The sequence below is a fragment of the Pecten maximus genome, chromosome 8, assembly GCF_902652985.1.
Source record: "Pecten maximus chromosome 8, xPecMax1.1, whole genome shotgun sequence".
NCBI lineage: Eukaryota > Metazoa > Mollusca > Bivalvia > Pectinida > Pectinidae > Pecten > Pecten maximus.
In genome coordinates, this window is record NC_047022.1 from 28,228,474 (window position 1) to 28,252,194 (window position 23,721).

Sequence of the window (23,721 nt, forward strand, 5' to 3'; positions counted from 1 at the left end):
GCTGTGTATATAAAGTCACTATACAGTTTTCACTACAGTGAATTAATATATATTTAATACAGGAGCATTGGATTTCAAAATTTGTTTCAAAGAGAAACTCTAGGATCAAGCCTTCCACTCAAATAACAATTTAATATTGATTCTACTAAAAGATCTACTTAAAAATAATTTAACCCCCCCCTCCCCCCCAAGTATCAATTAAAATAATTTAACCCACTCCCCCAATGGATGTATCAATTAAAATCCATTAACCCCAGGGTAATATACAAGATTTTCTATTTTAGCCCCGTAAATTGATATGATAAAAGTTATTGTGGGCATCAAGGCTTGGTAAAGACATGAAATAAACGACAAAAAATACTGCACTTACATGTAGTGGAAACTTTCTTCCTATGGGTGTGTTGAACATCAGGAATGGACAGTCTGCTACCATCCTGGGTGTTGCTAGCATCTGTTTCTTTCTTTTTTGTGTTTGTCTCCCCTGGAATGTCTCCAGCATCTCTGGTCCCCGCTCCATCTTCATTCTCCGAATCCGAACTATCATCAGAAACTTTGAGTCTATCAATTTGTGTTAATAGTACATTAAGTGAAACATTTAAATAGTTTGATTTCTTTTTCTTATCTGAAGAAGTGGTTTGTGTATTATGTAGTTCCCTGTCTTTTATTCGTTTAACAACATCCTCAAACGATCTTTTTGTACCGGTGTCAAAATTTTCTTCTTCATTATGAGGACTAAGGTCTCCATTATTTTTAGTGTCAACAATGTCTCCATTGTTTTTAGTGTCAACAACTTCATCTGATACACTATCAGGAAATTTTCTAAAACTCGTACCAAGGACATTTTGAGTTTCGGAATCTTTGCTATAACCCCTGGAAAGTTTCCTTATTTTCTTCATACTGTCATCCCCTGAATCGTTTCCACAATCTTGTGACACATATACAACTTCGTGTTCAGTAATGTCAGTGTCAGCTGGGGAAGTGACTGTTATGCGTTCAATGGCTGTAGTTTCAGTTTCATTTCCTGATCTATACGAGTCAGCTGAATCAGAACGACAATGAGTAGGATCAATTTCAGATTTGTTGTCAATGGACACAGGAGACGGTGGATCATCAGCAGGTCCAGTGTCAAGGTTTGTATCCGCAGGCCTCCGGTATTTCAGGGAGGATGTTAATTCTGGTTCATTCTCACTTTTCTGTGGAAGTGGGTCGGTATCGTTACTTGGATTCCTTGAGAATGGGGGTGGTTTTGGTCGAGATAACCGAGGTCGGCTGATTGGTCTTGGTCGTGGTGGGGGAGGAGTCTTCGAGTGCTCGACTGATGGTTCACTATGACCCTCAAAAGTTTTCTTACAAGATATCTTCCTCTCTACTGATTTAACACGATCCGATACAGATTGACGATTATTACCATAGTATTGAGAATCACTAGGCTCACCCGTATTTATGTCATCTTCTCCAAGAGACGTCAAACTTGTCCTTAAATTGTCCGAGTTTTGGTGGTTTGTATGAAACACATCTGTTGTGTCAGTGCTCTCTGTTCCTAATACCACAGTTGCTAGATTACCTGTTACCACCCTAGAATTTCCTGTGAAATTCTTATCTTTAAAATCCTCAGGCAGTGAGTTTACCTGTGTATTATCGACATCTGTTTCTTCTTCAGATGAGGATCCACTTTCTTTTTGTATACCTGTCAAATTGTCCAGCCAGGTGCATGAAAAGTCTGTACCCACCTGTTTTTTACCTGTTGACATACCTGTGCCAGGCCCTCTCGGCACAAGACCCTGGACCCTCGTCTTGCCTGATCCTCCTTCGTGGTGATCACCAACAGTGATTTTAGTGACCGCTTGACCCCCCATGTGGTCACCTCCCTCCCGTCTGTGATGTACCATGTTAGTAGCCATCCCATCTTTACCTGAGCCTACACTTATCTTTGTAACACCTGTCAAATCACTGGCTTCCGTGTAACTGCCGTCCCCGATATCTCGTCCAGAACGAACAGTCAAAATGTTCGATAAGAAATCTTCCATAAATTCTGCTTGATCAAGTTGACTTTTGATATTTATCACTTTCAATCTTGCATCTTCGTGTAATTGTTGAAGTTCAGAAAATGACATATTTCGCGATGAAAAAATATCTAACTTCAATAAGTCTGGCTCGTTGACAGACGGAAACTTTTTCCTCCACTCGCCAGCAAAGAATGCCACCACATCCATGTCAATTTCCTGTGCTAACTTTCCACTCATGTTGTACAGTACAATTACTCACGATCTATAGGTTTACGTCCATATTGCAGACTTCCATTTCCTAATTCACACAACTGCGCCACTTCGCTTCCGGGGTTGGTAGTGTTAACTGCCGCGCGCCGCCATGATTGTTGACAAAATTATCTAGCCCGACATTATGCCCTAGATGACGTCACAATATTTGACGGGACAGCCCCATGACGAGTTTTTTAAAAGGAGAGTCACACCTATATCGTGATGTTGACCTAAAAGCTAACTGTCGCATCCATTAAACGTATGAAATTACAGACATTTCATAATAATAAAAAAAAAACAATTTTGACGTGGGTGTAAATTGAAAACAACATCAATAACAAATCAGTTTATAAGTTGAAAAAAAACCTTTTGCCTAATTCTTTGTCCCTATTTCGGCAATAAAATATGTCAAGTCAATAAATGTTATAAGTCTATATTTCCGTTGAATTGTGTGTTTTATGATTACATGTAGGCCCTGGTACCAGTGTCTAATGGCAAACGATGTAAAAGCATTAAAGAATTAAAGTAAAGATGTTGAATAACCTTTACGTATGTATTTTTAAGTTAATGAGTTTCCTCAGGTGAAAGTCCAAATATAGGTAATTACAGAGGATTCCGTCAGACTTCACCTGTGATATTCCTTTGTTCCACAGAGTCCGGACGTTATCACTTCCCGATAGGTAAAACAATCTCATCCACGTCACAATGTCTGGCTAACAATAAAGATTTTTCTATTTCACCATACCCTGTTTCATAAGGAAACAAATACAAATGCTGAGTAACTCATATTCTCTACATAAATCACAGCTTGACTGAAAACACAGCTGATCACGTACACATGACTGAAAATACAGACGATCACGAACAAATGACTGAAAATACAGCTGATCACCTACAAATGACTGAAAATACAGACGATCATCTACAACTGAATGAAAACAAAGCCGATCACCTACAAATGACTGAAAATACAGACGATCACCTACAAATGACTGAAAACACAGCTGATCACGAACAAATGACTGAAAATACAGCTGATCACGTACAAATGACTGAAAATACAGCTGATCACGAACAAATGACTGAAAATACAGACGATCACCTACAAATGACTGAAAACACAGCTGATCACGTACAAATGACTGAAAACACAGCTGATCACGTACAAATGACTGAAAATACAGCTGATCACCTACAAATGACTGAAAATACAGCCGATCACGAACAAATGACTGAAAACACCGACGATCACCTACAAATGACTGAAAATACAGCCGGTCACGTATACATATGTACGTACAAATGACTGAAAACACAGCCGGTCACCTACAGATGAAAAATGTTAGTTCATCAGTTGGTCTGTTCTTGAACATATTTATTGTCAAACTAAGATAAAGGATTAGGCACAAGTTATAACAACTGAACAATTCTTCTCCTAATATACATTTACTACATAAAACTACACATTTTCAGTAAAATGTATGGAATATTTGGTTTTATTCCCCAACCCCACCTTTTTTTCGTCTAGAATAGTATAATGAATAAAATATAATTTTCTGTCTTCATTGAAAGCTTATCATTTGAACATAAGATGAATATAGATATGATTCCAGATCATAATGTATTATAATGTGTAATACTATGTATCTACGTTATAATAGCGTTGTACCGCTATCGTAATGTAAAGTGATAATATATATATGTATAATGTTAAATGAATGAATTTGTATAAATTCATTGTGAACTATAAGTAAATGATCTTGCTCAGTTGTGTGATTAACATTGTAAGTGTATGCATATCAGTCGTCCATGATTTGTCCATTTTAGTGTATTTTATTTATGATGTATTGTTGTTTCATTGTAGAGTATATATGTATCTTTATGATCCCACATTCGATCAACCCAATAAAGAATATTGAATCGAAAACCATGTTTGTTACAACGTGATTAAAAATATTTTCCTTAAAATGACCATTATTATGGTGTGTATAATAACCCAATCTAATTAAAATTAGACTTGTAATTTCCGTTCCTCTACGATACACTGCAATACATACTTGTATTGCAGTGTATCGTAGAGGAACGGAAATTAGGAACGGAAATTACAAGTCTAATTTTAATTAGATTGCATAATAACCACGGAAGTATTAGGTGAAAATAGGTCTCTGTGTACAACTTTAAACAATGTTAAACTGGTCATAGCGGGTCCAGATGAAACTTAGCATGAAAACTTGGAACTTTAATTTGAGGTTAATTTCTTATTATGATCAACAAAGTATAATAATAAATAAATAAATAAATAAGTAAATAAATAAGTAAATAAATAGATAAATAAATAAATAAATTTATTTAAAATAAATAAATAAATAGATAAATAAACAAATAAATAAATAAAAAAAAAAAATAAATAAATAAATGTTATTCCGCCGTGTCTAAGTATTGAGCAGGGACGATATAATAAACCAAACATCCCAATAGGCTTTTAAAAAATTTCCCTTATTTAGAAAGTGAAAAATGAATTCCAGTTTTTATAACATGTCCAAATTCTCATGGCACTGTGCTTATTACTATATAACATGACTTTGTCATCTATACTGACGACATTATTTAGTTTTCTTAATAAAACGCGGAGACTCAATGCAGTATACATTTTAAGTCTCGAACCGAAATCTGATAATCTCTTTAAATCGATGCGTCTGATAATCTCGTGTGATAACTATTCCAGAGTAATCTCCCTTACACTTTATTTTATTTGAAAATGTCGGCTGTCACGTTGTGTGGGAGGACCAGGATAGTACTAATTAGACTGTCGCCAACCATCTTACAAACACCGTCGAGGCATGTTCAGTACCATACAGGAAAAACAACGATATCACCTCCACGGGGACGTTCGAGACAGATCAGGATAGGAAATATCGATATTGTGCCGTGGACCACTGCTGGGATTGAATCGTGTGTTGTTGTCAGCCTCAGCATTGGACAGAGTAAAAAGCTGCACATGGCATTCGATATGGGCTACGCTTGTCAACAAAGTGTAAAATGTAATCACGTATTTATCAGGTGAGGAATGCATCATTGTAGTATTCCCATGTGTGACATCTAATTACTATGCGTTTAGTTTGTTAGAGTTGTCCCCCTTTAACCGGTAAAGTTGCGAAGTCGTGATGTTTACAGCATCGCCGGACACCCACAGTTGATCGCACTACGCTACGCTACTATCACAGAGTGATGTGTAGCATAGAGTGATAAGTGTAGCGTAGCGTAGTGCAATCAACCGTGGGTCTCCGATGATGGATTCACAGTAAATTCAAAAAAATACTGGCAAAGAGAACACACTATTCAAGGCAGTTTTCTGGATAGGTACAGTATAGGTAACGGCAAGGTCGATTCTAAATCGAGACGAGGGGATCTATAGACAAAGCTACGTTTCCGAATTGACTTGGATAGTGTAACCGTAAAGAGTAATACCAATAGATCTATTACTGATTATGTTACATGGAAGTCTATTGTTCAAAGAAATTCTTGTCGGTTTAAGATACGCTTCCGTTTTACCCGACACTTGTTTGTTACTCGTAATGTGATGTGATGCGTTCCAGCTGTTAACTGTCTGGTAATTGTCCTCTATACATATCCGGTAATGGATCATCGTGTGGTTTATACGCTCCATACAAATATTACATGGTCCTCGAGTACAGCAAGGATCGACTACTTTCGTCACCGGATAACTTCCTCAATGTGAGAGGACATTTACGGCGATATTTTTTCTTGTACGGTCGTGTAGTTGGTGTATGCACGGCATATCTGGGGTGCTGTGTGCCGCCTAATGCGTGTCCAGCGCAGAACGGGTGTCTTCCTTTGGACAGGTTTCCGTGGAGAATTCTGTGATACGGAAGTCCTACTGCGGACTTTTTCTATTCCTTAATCTCAACCACGTGTCTTCATGCAATGTACGAAAAATGATACCCATTACCTAGGAAACGCCGAGTCTCGGTATACTATTGGTGAGCTCTTGATAAACTGCCACATATGGGGCCACTACTGTGTTTAACGCTAAAAATAGCATTTTCTGAACGATGATACGAAATAACAAAACGGCCTTACCTGAAATACGAAAACACGAAGTGGCTGTTTTGCGACCAGACATATTTCGTTTGCTAGTTTTCGTGTCTTCGTCCCGCTCATCCTTTTTTCGCTGCGAAATAACGATATAAGTTAAGGAAATACGACAATCTTCGTTAAGTCACATCGCATGCAAGACGAAATAACGATAATCTCTGTTTTGTTATTGGGAAGATAAACAATCTTCGCCTTGTGAATATTATAATTTGAGCCGTTGGTGCTGGACATGTGTGGCTTTACTATACAATTTACAATACTCCTGGTTTTTAGAGCAGTACTGGATGGGTAAGGGAGAGCTACACTGTATACACTAGATGTCGCTCTGATGAATACTAGCCGCTATAAACCGTTCGCTAGAGAGATCTTCTCTTTAACTCGATCGGTTGAGCGTTGACTGGTAAACCGGAGATCCCGGGTTCGATCCCTAGCGGAGGCAGTGGTTTAAATTAAATTAATCATTTTACTCTGTTCCATAAGCATGATTAGTTATACAATTATTGACTTTGGAACTAATTTTTAAATCTATTTACTGCACATTGTATTTCTGTTTCAGCCACGGGCACATGGACCACTGTTCAGCCATACACCAACACGCCAGTAAGCGCTCACTAATAGGCCGTCCTTCTGCCAAATACTACCTCGGCAGCGAACTCGTCACACCCATGAAAACTATACGTGAAAATTTGAATAAAATATCCGAGTTTCCATTCCAAGCAGATTTGACTGTAGCTAAACCGAAAGATTTTATAAAGGTTTGTGACTTCTTCATCATTCCATTGACTTCCGTAGTCTTCATCATTCCATTGATTTCCGTAGTCTTCATCATTCCATTGACTTCCGTAGTCTTGATCATTTCATTGACTTCCGTAGTCCATATCATTCCATTGACTTCCATAGTCTTCATCATTCAATTGATTTCCGTAGTCCATATCATTCCATTGACTTCCATAGTCTTCATCATTCCATTGATTTCCGTAGTCTTCATCATTCCATTGACTTCCATACTCCTCATCATTCCATTGACTTCCATACTTCACATCATTCCATTGACTTCCGTAGTCTTCATCATTCCATTGACTTCCGTAGTCTTCATCATTCCATTGACTTCCATAGTCTTCATCATTCCATTGACTTCCGTAGTCTTCATCATTCCATTGACTTCCATAGTCTTCATCATTCCATTGACTTCAATAGTCTTCATCATTCCATTGACTTCCGTAGTCTTCATCATTCCATTGACTTCCATAGTCTTCATCATTCCATTGACTTCCATAGTCTTCATCATTCCATTGACTTCCGTAGTCTTCATCATTCCATTGACTTCCATAGTCTTCATCATTCCATTGACTTCCGTAGTCTCCATCATTCCATTGACTTCCGTAGTCTTCATCATTCCATTGATTTCCATAGTCTTCATCATTCCATTGACTTCCATAGTCTTCATCATTCCATTGACTTCCGTAGTCTTCATCATTCCATTGACTTCCGTAGTCTTCATCATTCCATTGACTTCCGTAGTCTTCATCATTCCATTGACTTCCGTAGTCTCCATCATTCCATTGACTTCCGTAGTCTTCATCATTCCATTGACTTCCGTAGTCTCCATCATTCCATTGACTTCCGTAGTCTTCATCATTCCATTGATTTCCATAGTCTTCATCATTCCATTGATTTCCATAGTCTTCATCATTCCATTGACTTCCATAGTCTTCATAATTCCATTGACTTCCGTAGTCTTCATCATTCCATTGACTTCCGTAGTCTTCATCATTCCATTGACTTCCGTAGTCTTCATCATTCCATTGACTTCCATAGTCTTCATCATTCCATTGACTTCCGTAGTCTTCATCATTCCATTGACTTCATAGTCCATATCATTCCATTGACTTCCGTAGTCTTCATCATTCCATTGACTTCCGTAGTCTTCATCATTCCATTGACTTCCGTAGTCTTCATCATTCCATTGACTTCCATAGTCTTCATCATTCCATTGACTTCCGTAGTCTTCATCATTCCATTGACTTCCGTAGTCTTCATCATTCCATTGACTTCCATAGTCTTCATCATTCCATTGACTTCCGTAGTCTTCATCATTCCATTGACTTCCGTAGTCTTCATCATTCCATTGACTTCCATAGTCTTCATCATTCCATTGATTTCCATAGTCTTCATCATTCCATTGACTTCCGTAGTCCACATCATTCCATTGATTTCCATAGTCTTCATCATTCCATTGACTTCCGTAGTCTTCATCATTCCATTGACTTCCGTAGTCTTCATCATTCCATTGACTTCCGTAGTCTTCATCATTCCATTGACTTCCGTAGTCTTCATCATTCCATTGACTTCCGTAGTCTTCATCATTCCATTGACTTCCATAGTCTTCATCATTCCATTGACTTCCATAGTCTTCATCATTCCATTGACTTCCATAGTCTTCATCATTCCATTGACTTCCGTAGTCTTCATCATTCCATTGACTTCCGTAGTCTTCATCATTCCATTGACTTCCGTAGTCTTCATCATTCCATTGACTTCCGTAGTCTTCATCATTCCATTGACTTCCATAGTCTTCATCATTCCATTGATTTCCATAGTCTTCATCATTCCATTGACTTCCTGTAGTCTTCATCATTCCATTGACTTCCGTAGTCTTCATCATTCCATTGACTTCCGTAGTCTTCATCATTCCATTGACTTCCGTAGTCTTCATCATTCCATTGACTTCCGTAGTCTTCATCATTCCATTGACTTCCGTAGTCTTCATCATTCCATTGACTTCAAGTCTTCATCATTCCATTGACTTCCGTAGTCTTCATCATTCCATTGACTTCCGTAGTCTTCATCATTCCATTGACTTCCGTAGTCTTCATCATTCCATTGACTTCCGTAGTCTTCATCATTCCATTGACTTCCGTAGTCTTCATCATTCCATTGACTTCCGTAGTCTTCATCATTCCATTGACTTCCGTAGTCTTCATCATTCCATTGACTTCCGTAGTCTTCATCATTCCATTGACTTCCGTAGTCTTCATCATTCCATTGACTTCCGTAGTCTTCATCATTCCATTGACTTCCGTAGTCTTCATCATTCCATTGACTTCCATAGTCTTCATCATTCCATTGACTTCCGTAGTCTTCATCATTCCATTGACTTCCGTAGTCTTCATCATTCCATTGACTTCCAGTAGTCTTCATCATTCCATTGACTTCCGTAGTCTTCATCATTCCATTGACTTCCGTAGTCTTCATCATTCCATTGACTTCCGTAGTCTTCATCATTCCATTGACTTCCGTAGTCTTCATCATTCCATTGACTTCCGTAGTCTTCATCATTCCATTGACTTCCGTAGTCTTCATCATTCCATTGACTTCCGTAGTCTTCATCATTCCATTGACTTCCATAGTCTTCATCATTCCATTGACTTCCGTAGTCTTCATCATTCCATTGACTTCCGTAGTCTTCATCATTCCATTGACTTCCGTAGTCTTCATCATTCCATTGACTTCCGTAGTCTTCATCATTCCATTGACTTCCGTAGTCTTCATCATTCCATTGACTTCCGTAGTCTTCATCATTCCATTGACTTCCGTAGTCTTCATCATTCCATTGACTTCCGTAGTCTTCATCATTCCATTGACTTCCGTAGTCTTCATCATTCCATTGACTTCCGTAGTCTTCATCATTCCATTGACTTCCATAGTCTTCATCATTCCATTGACTTCCGTAGTCTTCATCATTCCATTGACTTCCGTAGTCTTCATCATTCCATTGACTTCATAGTCCATATCATTCCATTGACTTCCGTAGTCTTCATCATTCCATTGACTTCCGTAGTCTTCATCATTCCATTGACTTCCATAGTCTTCATCATTCCATTGACTTCCGTAGTCTTCATCATTCCATTGACTTCCGTAGTCTTCATCATTCCATTGACTTCCGTAGTCTTCATCATTCCATTGACTTCATAGTCTTCATCATTCCATTGACTTCCATAGTCTTCATCATTCCATTGACTTCCGTAGTCTTCATCATTCCATTGACTTCCGTAGTCTTCATCATTCCATTGACTTCCATAGTCTTCATCATTCCATTGACTTCCGTAGTCTTCATCATTCCATTGACTTCCGTAGTCTTCATCATTCCATTGACTTCCGTAGTCTTCATCATTCCATTGACTTCATAGTCTTCATCATTCCATTGACTTCCGTAGTCTTCATCATTCCATTGACTTCAAGTCTTCATCATTCCATTGACCTCCATAGTCTTCATCATTCCATTGACTTCCGTAGTCTTCATCATTCCATTGACTTCCGTAGTCTTCATCATTCCATTGACTTCCGTAGTCTTCATCATTCCATTGACTTCAAGTCTTCATCATTCCATTGACCTCCATAGTCTTCATCATTCCATTGACTTCCGTAGTCTTCATCATTCCATTGACTTCCGTAGTCTTCATCATTCCATTGACTTCCGTAGTCTTCATCATTCCATTGACTTAATAGTCCACATCATTCCATTGACTTCCATAGTCTTCATCATTCCATTGACTTAATAGTCCACATCATTCCATTGACTTCCATAGTCTTCATCATTCCATTGACTTCCGTAGTCTTCATCATTCCATTGACTTCATAGTCTTCATCATTCCATTGACTTCCATAGTCTTCATCATTCCATTGACTTCCGTAGTCTTCATCATTCCATTGACTTCCGTAGTCTTCATCATTCCATTGACTTCCGTAGTCTTCATCATTCCATTGACTTCCGTAGTCTTCATCATTCCATTGACTTCCATAGTCTTCATCATTCCATTGACTTCCATAGTCTTCATCATTCCATTGACTTCCGTAGTCTTCATCATTCCATTGACTTCATAGTCTTCATCATTCCATTGACCTCCATAGTCTTCATCATTCCATTGACTTCCGTAGTCTTCATCATTCCATTGACTTCCGTAGTCTTCATCATTCCATTGACTTCCGTAGTCTTCATCATTCCATTGACTTAATAGTCTTCATCATTCCATTGACCTCCATAGTCTTCATCATTCCATTGACTTCCGTAGTCTTCATCATTCCATTGACTTCCGTAGTCTTCATCATTCCATTGACTTCCGTAGTCTTCATCATTCCATTGACTTAATAGTCCACATCATTCCATTGACTTCCATAGTCTTCATCATTCCATTGACTTCATAGTCCACATCATTCCATTGACTTCCATAGTCTTCATCATTCCATTGACTTCCGTAGTCTTCATCATTCCATTGACTTCAAGTCTTCATCATTCCATTGACCTCCATAGTCTTCATCATTCCATTGACTTCCATAGTCTTCATCATTCCATTGACTTCCGTAGTCTTCATCATTCCATTGACTTCCATAGTCTTCATCATTCCATTGACTTCCGTAGTCTTCATCATTCCATTGCCTCCCTAGTCTTCATCATTCCATTGACTTCCGTAGTCTTCATCATTCCATTGACTTCCGTAGTCTTCATCATTCCATTGACTTCCATAGTCTTCATCATTCCATTGACTTCCGTAGTCTTCATCATTTCATTGACTTCCATAGTCCACATCATTCCATTGACTTAATAGTCCACATCATTCCATTGACTTCCATAGTCCACATCATTCCATTGAGGTTCCAGTCTTCATTTCGTTATTTCATAGACCCCAATAGTCCACATCATTTCATTGACTTCCATAGTCCACTTCATTTCATTGATTTCCGTAGTCTTCATCATTTCATTGAAAATTGAAATTATACTTTAATTGTTACTTCTGTGATTCAAGTTGGAAGTTTGCTGTAGTCTTGATAACATTATCATTGTGTTTCTGACTGCTGTTTACCGCCGTATTTACGTATTACTTTCCATTTTCTCCATTTTGCGGTAAACGCCAGTGTATGATAATTATGTGACTTTGTGATTGGTTGTAGTTGCCTGGTCCCTACCACGTGGTGCCGTTTAAGACGATTCATCGGGTACCTAGTATGGGGTTCCTGGTCTACAAGACTAACACACATATCAAAGAAGAATTCTCTACTTGTAGTAACACGGTGTTAAAACAACTAGAACTGCGCGGGGAACAGGTTTACTACCAAACAGTCACTCCCGAATTAGCATATACAGGTAGGTGACTAAACAGCGGGGCTTACCTGTGACCTTGAGTGGGGCGAGGTCACAACCTTTTGAGTGAAATACTCTATACATACTATGTAATGTCGAATCCGTTGTGGCCTCTTGTCTACCCAGAATGTCAAGATCAATTTGAGGGATATCTTCTTTGAGGTCAAGGTCGAAGTATTACCTGTTTACCCTGAAGTTATGGTCAGTCTCTGAACCATATCTACCATGTGGTCAATGTCCATGTAACGCACTGTGTCTATCCTGGAGTCAAGGTCATTGTAAAGGTTACAATCTTTTTAATCTATTATGGTTATGAGCAGATTAATCCGCGTTGACCTGCAAGGTAACCGCCCTGACACTTGTGATCAGCTTATACTTACGTCCCCATGTATACACAAATTTAGTATGGTTGTCACGTGACCATTTAGTTGTCACGCGAACCTTGATTGAATGAACATTCTCTGTTTAAGGTGATACAACATTTGAGGTGTTCTCACAGCCACCCATTGCTGATTTACTCAAAGTGAAAGTACTGATTACGGAATGTACATATATCAGTACAACCAAGAACGTTAACGAGGCCCTGACCAGAGAGCGAGGTCACATCCATCTCCACGAGATCATCCGCAATCCTCACATCTTCGCTGATATCGAGGCAGTCATGCTGCTGCATTTTTCGGAGAGATATACAGCCGAAAACATCCAGGATACGATACATACACTGTGTCCTGTCGAGTTGAAACAAAAACTCTACTCAGCTTGTGTGTATAAGGAAGAGACGTGTATTGTTTCTTATTAGACATTAAAACTTCAATAACAATATTGTGTGAATTTTATTGTGATTGGTTCATTATACTGTGAAGTATTGTTAGAGTTTCCTGTAAAATACTATTGATCTATAGACTGACTAAGATATTTGTGTTAAATACTTAGTCAGGACCAAAGTTTGGCCAAAAAGATTCAATATTACCGCATGGCGAGTCAATACAATTAAAGATCGCTTCCACAATACTACAGCTGCTGGAGTTTCTCGGGATCATTGACTAATGTTTGGATTACACGGAATACAAAACACAACCTATTGGGACTTCTGAGTGCCTTACACGGAACGTTATAAATGTACAAAACACAAGTGGATAGCACTTTGAATCATTAATATAATTATATGTATAGAGGATATTGAATAATTTCCCGTTTAATATATAACATAGGCCTATATTTCACGAGGATGACAGAATATCTATATCTTTACGAGGGCGAAGCACCAGTGAAAAATATCGAAATATTCTGTCATACAGTGAGATATATGTTATATTTTACGGGAAACCATTCAATATCCTCTATATATTAAACGGGAAACCATTCAATTTTCATGTTATTGCATTTTATATGCTTAAAAACAAAAATCAAAAACATCGAAAAATTAATAGTGTCAAAAAGTGCGGAAATCAGTAACGTAATTCATGACGTCATCCATTTGTGACGTTACTCTAGTTAAATTGACGGCGCCTTTAAGCGTTTTCTGCTGTTATCGGAGAATATGTGCATGAAAAGCTAACGTCAAATGAGTATTTTGTCAAATATTAGTATGAACATTTCGGAAATACAGCAGTATAACCAATTTACCTATCTTCGCCTCGATTTGTTTGTTTTTTGTTTGTTTTTGTTTAACGTCCTATTAACAGCCAGGGTCATTTAAGGACGTGCCAGGTTTTGGAGGTGGAGGAAAGCCGGAGTACCCGGAGAAAAACCACCGGCCTACAGTCAGTTCCTGGCAACTGCCCCACGTAGGTTTCGAACTCGCAACCCAGAGGTGGAGGGCTAGTGATAAAGTGTCGGGACACCTTAACCACTCGGCCACCGCGGCCCCTCGATCCCTAAGGAGGAAATGCTTCGATCGCACGTTACATGTATGTGGTAGTAATTGTGCTGGTGATGAGTTGGAACCACTTTTTGTATAAATGAGGTAAATTTTCAATAATTGCTAATTAGATTGGAAAAATCGGAAAGTTTCAACGAGGTGAGAAACGAAAAACTTAAATTTCTACTGCAAAACTGATATTTTCACTGCTCATTACTGCAGTGAAAATATAAGTTTTATTAGTTTGATAAATTTCTATATATTTCGCAGTCAAAATTGCAATTTATAGAGGTAACATAACGAGTGGTTGTTGGATATGAAATTTATTTCACACGAGTAAGTTATTTTTTAAAAGTTACAATAGACACGAGCTTTAGCGAGTTTGAAATACATTCCATATTCAATGATCACGAGTCGCGTGACCTGTTTCTACCACAATAATATCGGCTTGAATCAAAGGGAAACCGGTGTCTACTGCGTATGCAAATAATGTGTACCGATGACGGCCGGGGCCCGGTGATGTGACGTCATTCGATTATTGATGACGTCAATAACAATTGCAGCTCTGATCAATGTTCGAATTCTTGACCAATCAAAAGTCTGGAAGGTTATATTCCACTAGAGGGAGTTAGAGGAACATTGGAATAGAGGGAGTTGGAGGTACATTGGAATAGAGGGAGTTGGAGGAACATTGGAATAGAGGGGGAGTTGGAGGTACATTGGAATAGAGGGAGTTGGAGGAACATTGGAATAGAGGGGGAGTTGGAGGGACATTGGAATAGAGGGGGTTGGAGGGAACATTGGAATAGAGGGGGTTGGAGGTACATTGGAATAGAGGGAGTTAGAGGAACATTGGAATAGAGGGAGTTGGAGGTACATTGGAATAGAGGGAGTTGGAGGTACATTGGAATAGAGGGAGTTGGAGGTACATTGGAATAGAGGGAGTTGGAGGTACATTGGAATAGAGGGAGTTGGAGGTACATTGGAATAGAGGAGGGTTGGGGGTTGGTTGGAGGTATATTGGAATATAAGGAGTTGGGGGTTGGTTGGAGGTACATTGGAATAGAGGGGGAGTTGGAGGGACATTGGAATAGAGGGGGGGTTGGAGGGACATTGGAATAGAGGGGGGTTGGAGGTACATTGGAATAGAGGGGGGTTGGAGGTACATTGGAATAGAGGGGGTTGGAGGTACATTGGAATAGAGGGGGGTTGGAGGTACATTGGAATAGAGGGGGTTGGAGGGACATTGGAAAAGAGGGGGGGGGGGGGGGGGGAGGGGGGGGGTCAGAGACATTGGAATACGGGGGATTTGAGGTACATTCAGGTTTACTTCCTGTTTTGAGTGACGTCAACCGCACGAGAATAAATGGCGTACGTAAACATAGGTCTTACTCATTGATACACAGATTTTATTCCAACAAATCAGGATTAAATAACCCTTTGATAGTGAGCTCTACCGTGAAAAAATAAATAATTTAGCAATTCAAACTTTGATGTTTAAAGCCGTATTTTTGTGGTTAATTTTCTTCCTCGTAGTTCCAACGAATGCTTAGCTTACTTTAAACAATCTGTTATCTCATCGTCAGGAAGTGTGCTGCCAGGATTTCTTGTAAATATTGGCTACCCAAATCCTCTTCCTTAGTGTTCCCGGTACACAGCTCCTACCAGTAAACTTACAAAACTCCTACTGGTAAACATACACAGCTCCTACCAGTAAACATACACAGCTCCTACCAGTAAACATACACAGCTCCTACGGGTAAACATACACAGCTCCTACCAGTAAACATACACAGCTCCTACGGGTAAACATAAACAGCTCCTACCGGTAAACATACACAGCTCCTACGGGTAAACATACACAGCTCCTACGGGTAAACATACACAGCTCCTACTGGTAAACATACACAGCTCCTACGGGTAAACATACACAGCTCCTACCGGTAAACATACACAGCTCCTACGGGTAAACATACACAGCTCCTACCAGTAAACATACACAGCTCCAACCGGTAAACATACAAAACTCCTACCGGTAAACATACAAAGCTCCTACCGGTAAACAAACACAGCTCCTACCGGTAAACATACACAGCTCCTACCGGTTAACATACAAAACTCCTACCGGTAAACATACAAAACTCTTACCGGTAAACATACACAGCTCTTACAGGTAAACATACACAGCTCCTACCGGTAAACATACACAGCTCCTATTCGTAAACATACACAGCTCCTATGGGTAAACATACACAGCTCTTACGGGTAAACATACACAGCTCCTACCGGTAAACATACACAGCTCCTACTCGTAAACATACACAGCTCTTACGGGTAAACATACACAGCTCCTACCGGTAAACATACACAGCTCCTACGGGTAAACATACACAGCTCCTACCGGTAGACATACAAAACTCCTACCGGTAAACATACACAGCTCCTACGGGTAAACATACAAAACTCCTACCGGTAAACATACAAAACTCCTACAGGTAAACATACACAGCTCCTACCAGTAAACATACACAGCTCCTACCGGTAAACATACACAGCTCCTACGGGTAAACATACACAGCTCCTACCGGTAAACATACACAGCTCCTACCAGTAAACATACACAGCTCCTACCGATAAACATACAAAACTCCTACCGGTAAACATACACAGCTCCTACCGGTAAATATACACAGCTCCTACCAGTAAACATACACAGCTCCTACCGGTAAACATACACAGCTCCTACGGGTAAACATACAAAACTCTTACCGGTAAACATACACAGCTCCTACCGGTAAACATACACAGCTCCTACTGGTAAACATACACAGCTCCTACCGGTAAACATACACAGCTCCTATCGGTAAACATACACAGCTCCTACGGGTAAACATACACAGCTCCTACTGGTAAACATACACAACTCCTACCGGTAAACATACACAGCTCCTACCGGTAAACATACAAAACTCCTACCGGTAAACATACACAGCTCCTACCGGTAAACATACAAAACTCCTACCGGTAAACATACACAGCTCCTACCGGTAAACATACACAGCTCCTACGGGTAAACATACACAGCTCCTACCGGTAAACATACACAGCTCCTACCAGTAAACATACACAGCTCCTACCGATAAACATACAAAACTCCTACCGGTAAACATACACAGCTCCTACCGGTAAACATACACAGCTCCTACCAGTAAACATACACAGCTCCTACCGGTAAACATACACAGCTCCTACCGGTAAACATACACAGCTCCTACGGGTAAACATACAAAACTCTTACCGGTAAACATACACAGCTCCTACCGGTAAACATACACAGCTCCTACTGGTAAACATACACAGCTCCTACCGGTAAACATACACAGCTCCTATCGGTAAACATACACAGCTCCTACGGGTAAACATACACAGCTCCTACGGGTAAACATACACAGCTCCTACTGGTAAACATACACAACTCCTACCGGTAAACATACACAGCTCCTACCGGTAAACATACAAAACTCCTACCGGTAAACATACACAGCTCCTACCGGTAGACATACAAAACTCTTACCGGTAAACATACACAGCTCCTACCGGTAAACATACAAAACTCCTACTGGTAAACATACAAAACTCCCACCGATAAACATACAAAACTCCCACCGATAGCATACACAGCTCCTACGGATAAACACACAAAACTCCTACTCGTAAACATTCAAAACTCCCACCGATATACATACAAAACTCCCACCGATAAACATACAAAACTCCCACCGATAACATACAAAACTCCCACCGATAAACATACAAAACTCCCACCGATAAACATACAAAACTCCCACCGATAGCATACACAGCTCCTACCGGTAAACATACACAGCTCCTACCAGTAAACATACACAGCTCCTACCGGTAAACATACACAGCTCCTACCGGTAAACATACACAGCTCCTACGGGTAAACATACAAAACTCTTACCGGTAAACATACACAGCTCCTACCGGTAAACATACACAGCTCCTACTGGTAAACATACACAGCTCCTACCGGTAAACATACACAGCTCCTATCGGTAAACATACACAGCTCCTACGGGTAAACATACACAGCTCCTACGGGTAAACATACACAGCTCCTACTGGTAAACATACACAACTCCTACCGGTAAACATACACAGCTCCTACCGGTAAACATACAAAACTCCTACCGGTAAACATACACAGCTCCTACCGGTAGACATACAAAACTCTTACCGGTAAACATACACAGCTCCTACCGGTAAACATACAAAACTCCTACTGGTAAACATACAAAACTCCCACCGATAAACATACAAAACTCCCACCGATAGCATACACAGCTCCTACGGATAAACACACAAAACTCCTACTCGTAAACATTCAAAACTCCCACCGATATACATACAAAACTCCCACCGATAAACATACAAAACTCCCACCGATAACATACAAAACTCCCACCGATAAACATACAAAACTCCCACCGATAAACATACAAAACTCCCACCGATAGCATACACAGCTCCTACGGATAAACACACAAAACTCCTACTCGTAAACATTCAAAACTCCCACCGATATACATACAAAACTCCCACCGATAACATACAAAACTCCCACCGATAAACATACAAAGCTCCCACCGATAAACATACAAAACTCCCACCGGTAAACATACACAGCTCCTACCGGTAAACATACAAAACTCCTACCGGTTAACATACACAGCTCCTACGGGTAAACATACACAGCTCCTACGGATAAACATACACAGCTCCTACGGATAAACATACAAAACTCCCACCGATAAACATACAAAACTCCCACCGGTAAACATACACAGCTCCTACCGGTAAACATACAAAACTCCTACCGGTAAACATACACAGCTCCTACCGGTAAACATACACAGCTCCTATCGGTAAACATACACAGTCCTACTGGTAAACATACACAGCTCCTACGGGTAAACATACACAGCTCCTACCGATAAACATACAAAACTCCTACCGGTAAACATACACAGCTCCTACCGGTAAACATACACAGCTCCTACGGATAAACATACACAGCTCCTACGGGTAAACATACAAAACTCATACTGCTATAATCAACGTTTCCGGTAAACATACACAGCTCCGACTGCTATCACCAACGTTTCCGCAAAGATAAATACCTCCTATATTGCTATCATCAATTTTTTCATGTAAAGGTAAACAGTTCCTATTGCTTTCACCAACGTTTCCGGTAAAGATTAACAACTCTTATTGCTATCACCAACGTTTACGGTAAAGATAAACAGCTCCTTTTGCAATCACCAACGTTTCCGGTAAAGACAAACAGCTCCTTTTGCAATCACCAACGTTTACGGTAAAAATAAACAGCTCCTTTTGCAATCACCAACGTTTACGGTAAAGATAAACAGCTCCTTTTGCAATCACCAACGTTTCCGGTAAAGACAAACAGCTCCTTTTGCAATCACCAACGTTTACGGTAAAGATAAACAGCTCCTTTTGCAATCACCAACGTTTCCGGTAAAGACAAACAGCTCCTTTTGCAATCACCAACGTTTTCGGTAAAGATAAACAGCTCCTTTTGCAATCACCAACGTTTCCGGTAAAGACAAACAGCTCCTTTTGCAATCACCAACGTTTTCGGTAAAGATAAACAGCTCCTTTTGCAATCACCAACGTTTTCGGTAAAGATAAACAGCTCCTTTTACAATCACCAACATTTTCGGTAAAGATAAACAGCTCCTTTTACAATCACCAACATTTTCGGTAAAGATAAACAGCTCTTATTGCTATCACCAATGTTTCCGGTAAACAGCTCTTTTTACTATCATCGACGTTTCCGGTGTGCACATTCCATTGATATGGGCTTCTCCGAATGATCCTAAACATTTGCGGTAAACATTACCTGTTCTGATTACTTTCCTCTACTAGTCAACATTGACGGACTTATCCCAGATCTTACGATTCCATACCTTACTAGTTGTTTGCGCATTGTTAAATAAATTTCAAAATATTACCAGATTTTTTTTTCAAATTCATTAAACATCTTACTGATGTTTAAACTCATGGGCGCCTCTCTATACAGTGTGAAGGAAATACAACTTGTATGCGGGTCACGTGTTTCATCCTTTACGACTGCGGGGAAACATTTTGTACATACCATTAGCTTCTATTTCAGTGATAAATAAGCTACAGTCCATTGAGAATAAAAAGTAAAATGACGCCATACTGTGTCCTCTATTTCGCCATTTACCGTCTCGCACTGATATCAGTGTATAAACAGTCCTGGGTGTTCCGCGGGTGGTCACACACGGGCATTGCCATCGTTACATGTAACAAACGTACAAGTGTATAAAAAATGACACTGTCTAACTTGATATATGGATAGCTTAGAACACGATCAGCACCAACATACCAGCATCCACATATCTTTAACGTATACTTATTCCTAATAAACTCGCTATGCTACTGATGCATATATGACTTGGGAGTGCTGGTGAGCAGACACAGGGATATGTGGAGCTGGTTACAGGCTATGCTATTCTGACCAATCCTGTTTATCACATTCATTTGGGACGTTTTAGGGAGACTGTGGTCCCCGTGTACGAAGGTTCCGGTAACGGTTCTATTGTACTATTGAGATTTGTGACATGACGTCATATTAGTGTACCGATGATATGACGCCATGCTGGTGAACATATGTCGTCATACAGGTCTATAGTCATACACGGGTAATATTTAAGGAATAAAGCGTTTTTCTAATGGTTTCATCAATGGATAAACGTCAGCTTGGTATCGATATTTGGAATAGACCGCAAAGATATTTAAAGTATTTGACTCGACATTGTACTTTTACAATTCTAGATTAAATGCAGTTTGAAATCCTTGGAGTTCGTCACCATTCCAAAGAAAAAAGGAGATGGCACAGCAACGACTGTTTACCTGGTGTTGGTATTGGTACTTTATGATTCGTTGACATATCATGGAACAATTTCGAACAAATGCATTATTTTTGTAAACCTACGTCAATGGGAGATAACCCAACGCATAATTTCAAAAATACAAATATTTATTGAAATTCACATTGCCTATGTTCACAACTTAGTACACATCCACCAAACATACAATATAAGTACATGTACATGCAATTATAAGCATGAATAATTATTAATAAAAGAAAATCGCTAAGCAAGAACTGATTATAAAGCGTACACAGATAGCTAAGGTTATCTCCCTTGACTACACTTTCCCCAGCGTCATTCATACAGTACTACCAACTATACATCGTTTTGTGTATGTATGCAAGCTGATCTCTTTACAGAATGGGTTTCCTCTGGCCCTGTCACATTTCTGGTTTAGGGAACTAGACCGAGTTTCCTCTGGCCCTACACCAGACATAACGTCGGGGACAGAAGAAACTCGGACGTATCTTTTTCTTAATTTACTCTGGAAGTCGGATCAGTGTAGTTTTTCAGCAATGGCAGTGTGTTTCATAAGACAATGTCATAATTTGCCGAAAACTTCTTTAAATGTTTGTGCCAGTAGTCTTGTTTTCCGTTCGATATGGTGTTTTTTTCCCCCTGGCAGTGACATCACTTATGGACATACAGTCAAACCTCGATGATTCGAACTTCGTTGATTCGAAGTTCTCGCTGTATCGAACTTTTTGCTTGGTCCCGAATTTTCTCACTATATAACACTACTAAAGAACCTATGTATGATTCGAATTTTTATAAATCGAAGTTTTCGATGTATCGAACTTTTTTCATGGCCCGTTAGCTATGTAATTATAGGTAATTGACAACATATGATTCGAACAAAAAATTTACCTGTACTGACCACTGCACAGGTGTTTGTCGTGACCCCCGCGGCAAGATTTCACACCTCTCCCACAAAAGCCCCGACTGACAATAGGGATAACGGTAGCGTGTGTTGTCTACTCCTGACCATAGGATTAATTAATAATCAGACAAAATTTATAGATTAATTGTGTACTTAAAAGCCATGACATGTAATCTCTCTGGTAGTCGTCTTTAATGATCGCCGCCGCCATTGAAATCAGCGGTCGGTGAGTAGATTTTACGGAACAGTGAAACAAGCGGATCAATTTTAAACACAAACAATTAAAATGATACTTATTTAATTAATAAAATGATTTATGGATGAAAAGTATCTTTTATTTTGTTGTGTTTGAAGTAAATCAACTTAACGTTTCAATGTGAGTTTGACAGGTGACGATCGACACTACGACATCGAGGACATGTAACAGCTTAAAATTTATGGTCATTATCATAAAAAAGTCGACCTATTGTCAACCATGAATAATTCGAAGTCCCGCTGTATCGAAGTTTTTCTGCAAGTCCCTTGAACTTCGAAACATCGAAGTTTGACTGTATTTAAGCATTGAACTGCTACAAAATCGTAGTATACAGTCGATATGGATACAATTTGGGTTACTTAAGACATATAGGCATAATACAACACAGAATGTAAACAAAGCTCGATAAATAGCAGATTCTACAGACTATAACATCTTAACTTATTCATTTTGATAGCCAAATAGAATCGAAACACTTAGCCTAACCGGTCTAAGAGTGTTTTAATAGAATTGTGGAGTGCCTACTTTAGGGGGGTAATTTTCCTGATAACTCACCGTACCCAATACAAATATTACTTGGTACTGCCGAGGTATCAGCAAATGATTCATTTTCGAAGATCGACAAAACAACCATAAATAATACTTATATGCCGTCATGTGTTGCCGACCATAAATTTTCTTGTAGGCTTTCTGTTAAAGGCGCATAAACATGTTTTTTTAGACAAAATGCGAAAGTGCTCCGGATCCATAACTGTTATTCACTTTGTAGAATAACCGACAATAAGACCAGGTTTTTTTTTTATATGTATGGCCTTTATATTTCCATGTAATATAAATTAAGTACAGCCTGTCTTGTACTCCCATGTTTGTTTGCTGAGTTTATCGCCCCATGAACAGCCAGTGTCATTTTGAGGCGGGGTCGTCTTGTAGTAGTCGGTGACAGAGCAATCACCGTGGCCCCCCTCACCTGAGGTAAGTTGACGGCGCTCTAACCGACCGAGCAGTCGTGGTCATCTCACCTGAGGTTACGTGACCGGCGCTCTAACCGACCGAGCTATCGCGGTCATCTCACCTGAGGTTACGTGACCGGCGCTCTAGCCAACTGAGCTATCGCGGTCATCTCAACTCAGGCTACGTGACAGGCGCTCTAACCGACTGAGCTGTTGCGGTACCCTCACATGAGGCTCTAACCCACTGAGCTATCGCG

At 39.6% G+C, this 23,721-nt stretch overlaps 2 protein-coding genes across 3 annotated transcripts in view; one reads left to right on the forward strand and one right to left on the reverse strand.

Moving 5' to 3' along the window:
- LOC117333066 (active breakpoint cluster region-related protein-like) overlaps window positions 1-2,563 on the reverse strand; it is a 62,055-nt gene extending 59,492 nt beyond the window's left edge. The window contains 1 exon segment of the mRNA XM_033892192.1: window positions 371-2,563. Coding sequence (XP_033748083.1) covers window positions 371-2,243 — 1,873 coding nt within the window. The 5' untranslated portion in view covers window positions 2,244-2,563.
- Window positions 1,042-13,335, forward strand: LOC117333067 (tRNase Z TRZ1-like). Of its 2 annotated transcripts, none has more exons than XM_033892194.1 (4): window positions 1,042-1,130; window positions 6,931-7,129; window positions 12,324-12,516; window positions 12,984-13,335. In XM_033892194.1, exons 1-4 carry the CDS (start codon window positions 1,087-1,089, stop codon window positions 13,310-13,312), a joined length of 765 nt encoding a protein of 254 aa, XP_033748085.1. In that variant the 5' UTR covers window positions 1,042-1,086; the 3' UTR covers window positions 13,313-13,335. The 2 variants fall into 2 exon arrangements, with proteins under 2 accessions (XP_033748085.1, XP_033748084.1); XM_033892193.1 differs by lacking the exon at window positions 1,042-1,130 and adding an exon at window positions 4,958-5,318.
- The last annotated feature ends 10,386 nt before the right edge of the window (window positions 13,336-23,721 follow it).

Coding starts and splice junctions, on each gene's coding strand:
- LOC117333067 (XM_033892193.1), top strand. CDS start 5,017: ATGTCGGCTGTCACGTTGTGTGGGAGGACCAGGATAGTACTAATTAGA. Junction 5,319..6,930: donor TGTAATCACGTATTTATCAG/GTGAGGAATGCA, acceptor TTTCTGTTTCAG/CCACGGGCACATGGACCACT. Junction 7,130..12,323: donor AACCGAAAGATTTTATAAAG/GTTTGTGACTTC, acceptor GATTGGTTGTAG/TTGCCTGGTCCCTACCACGT.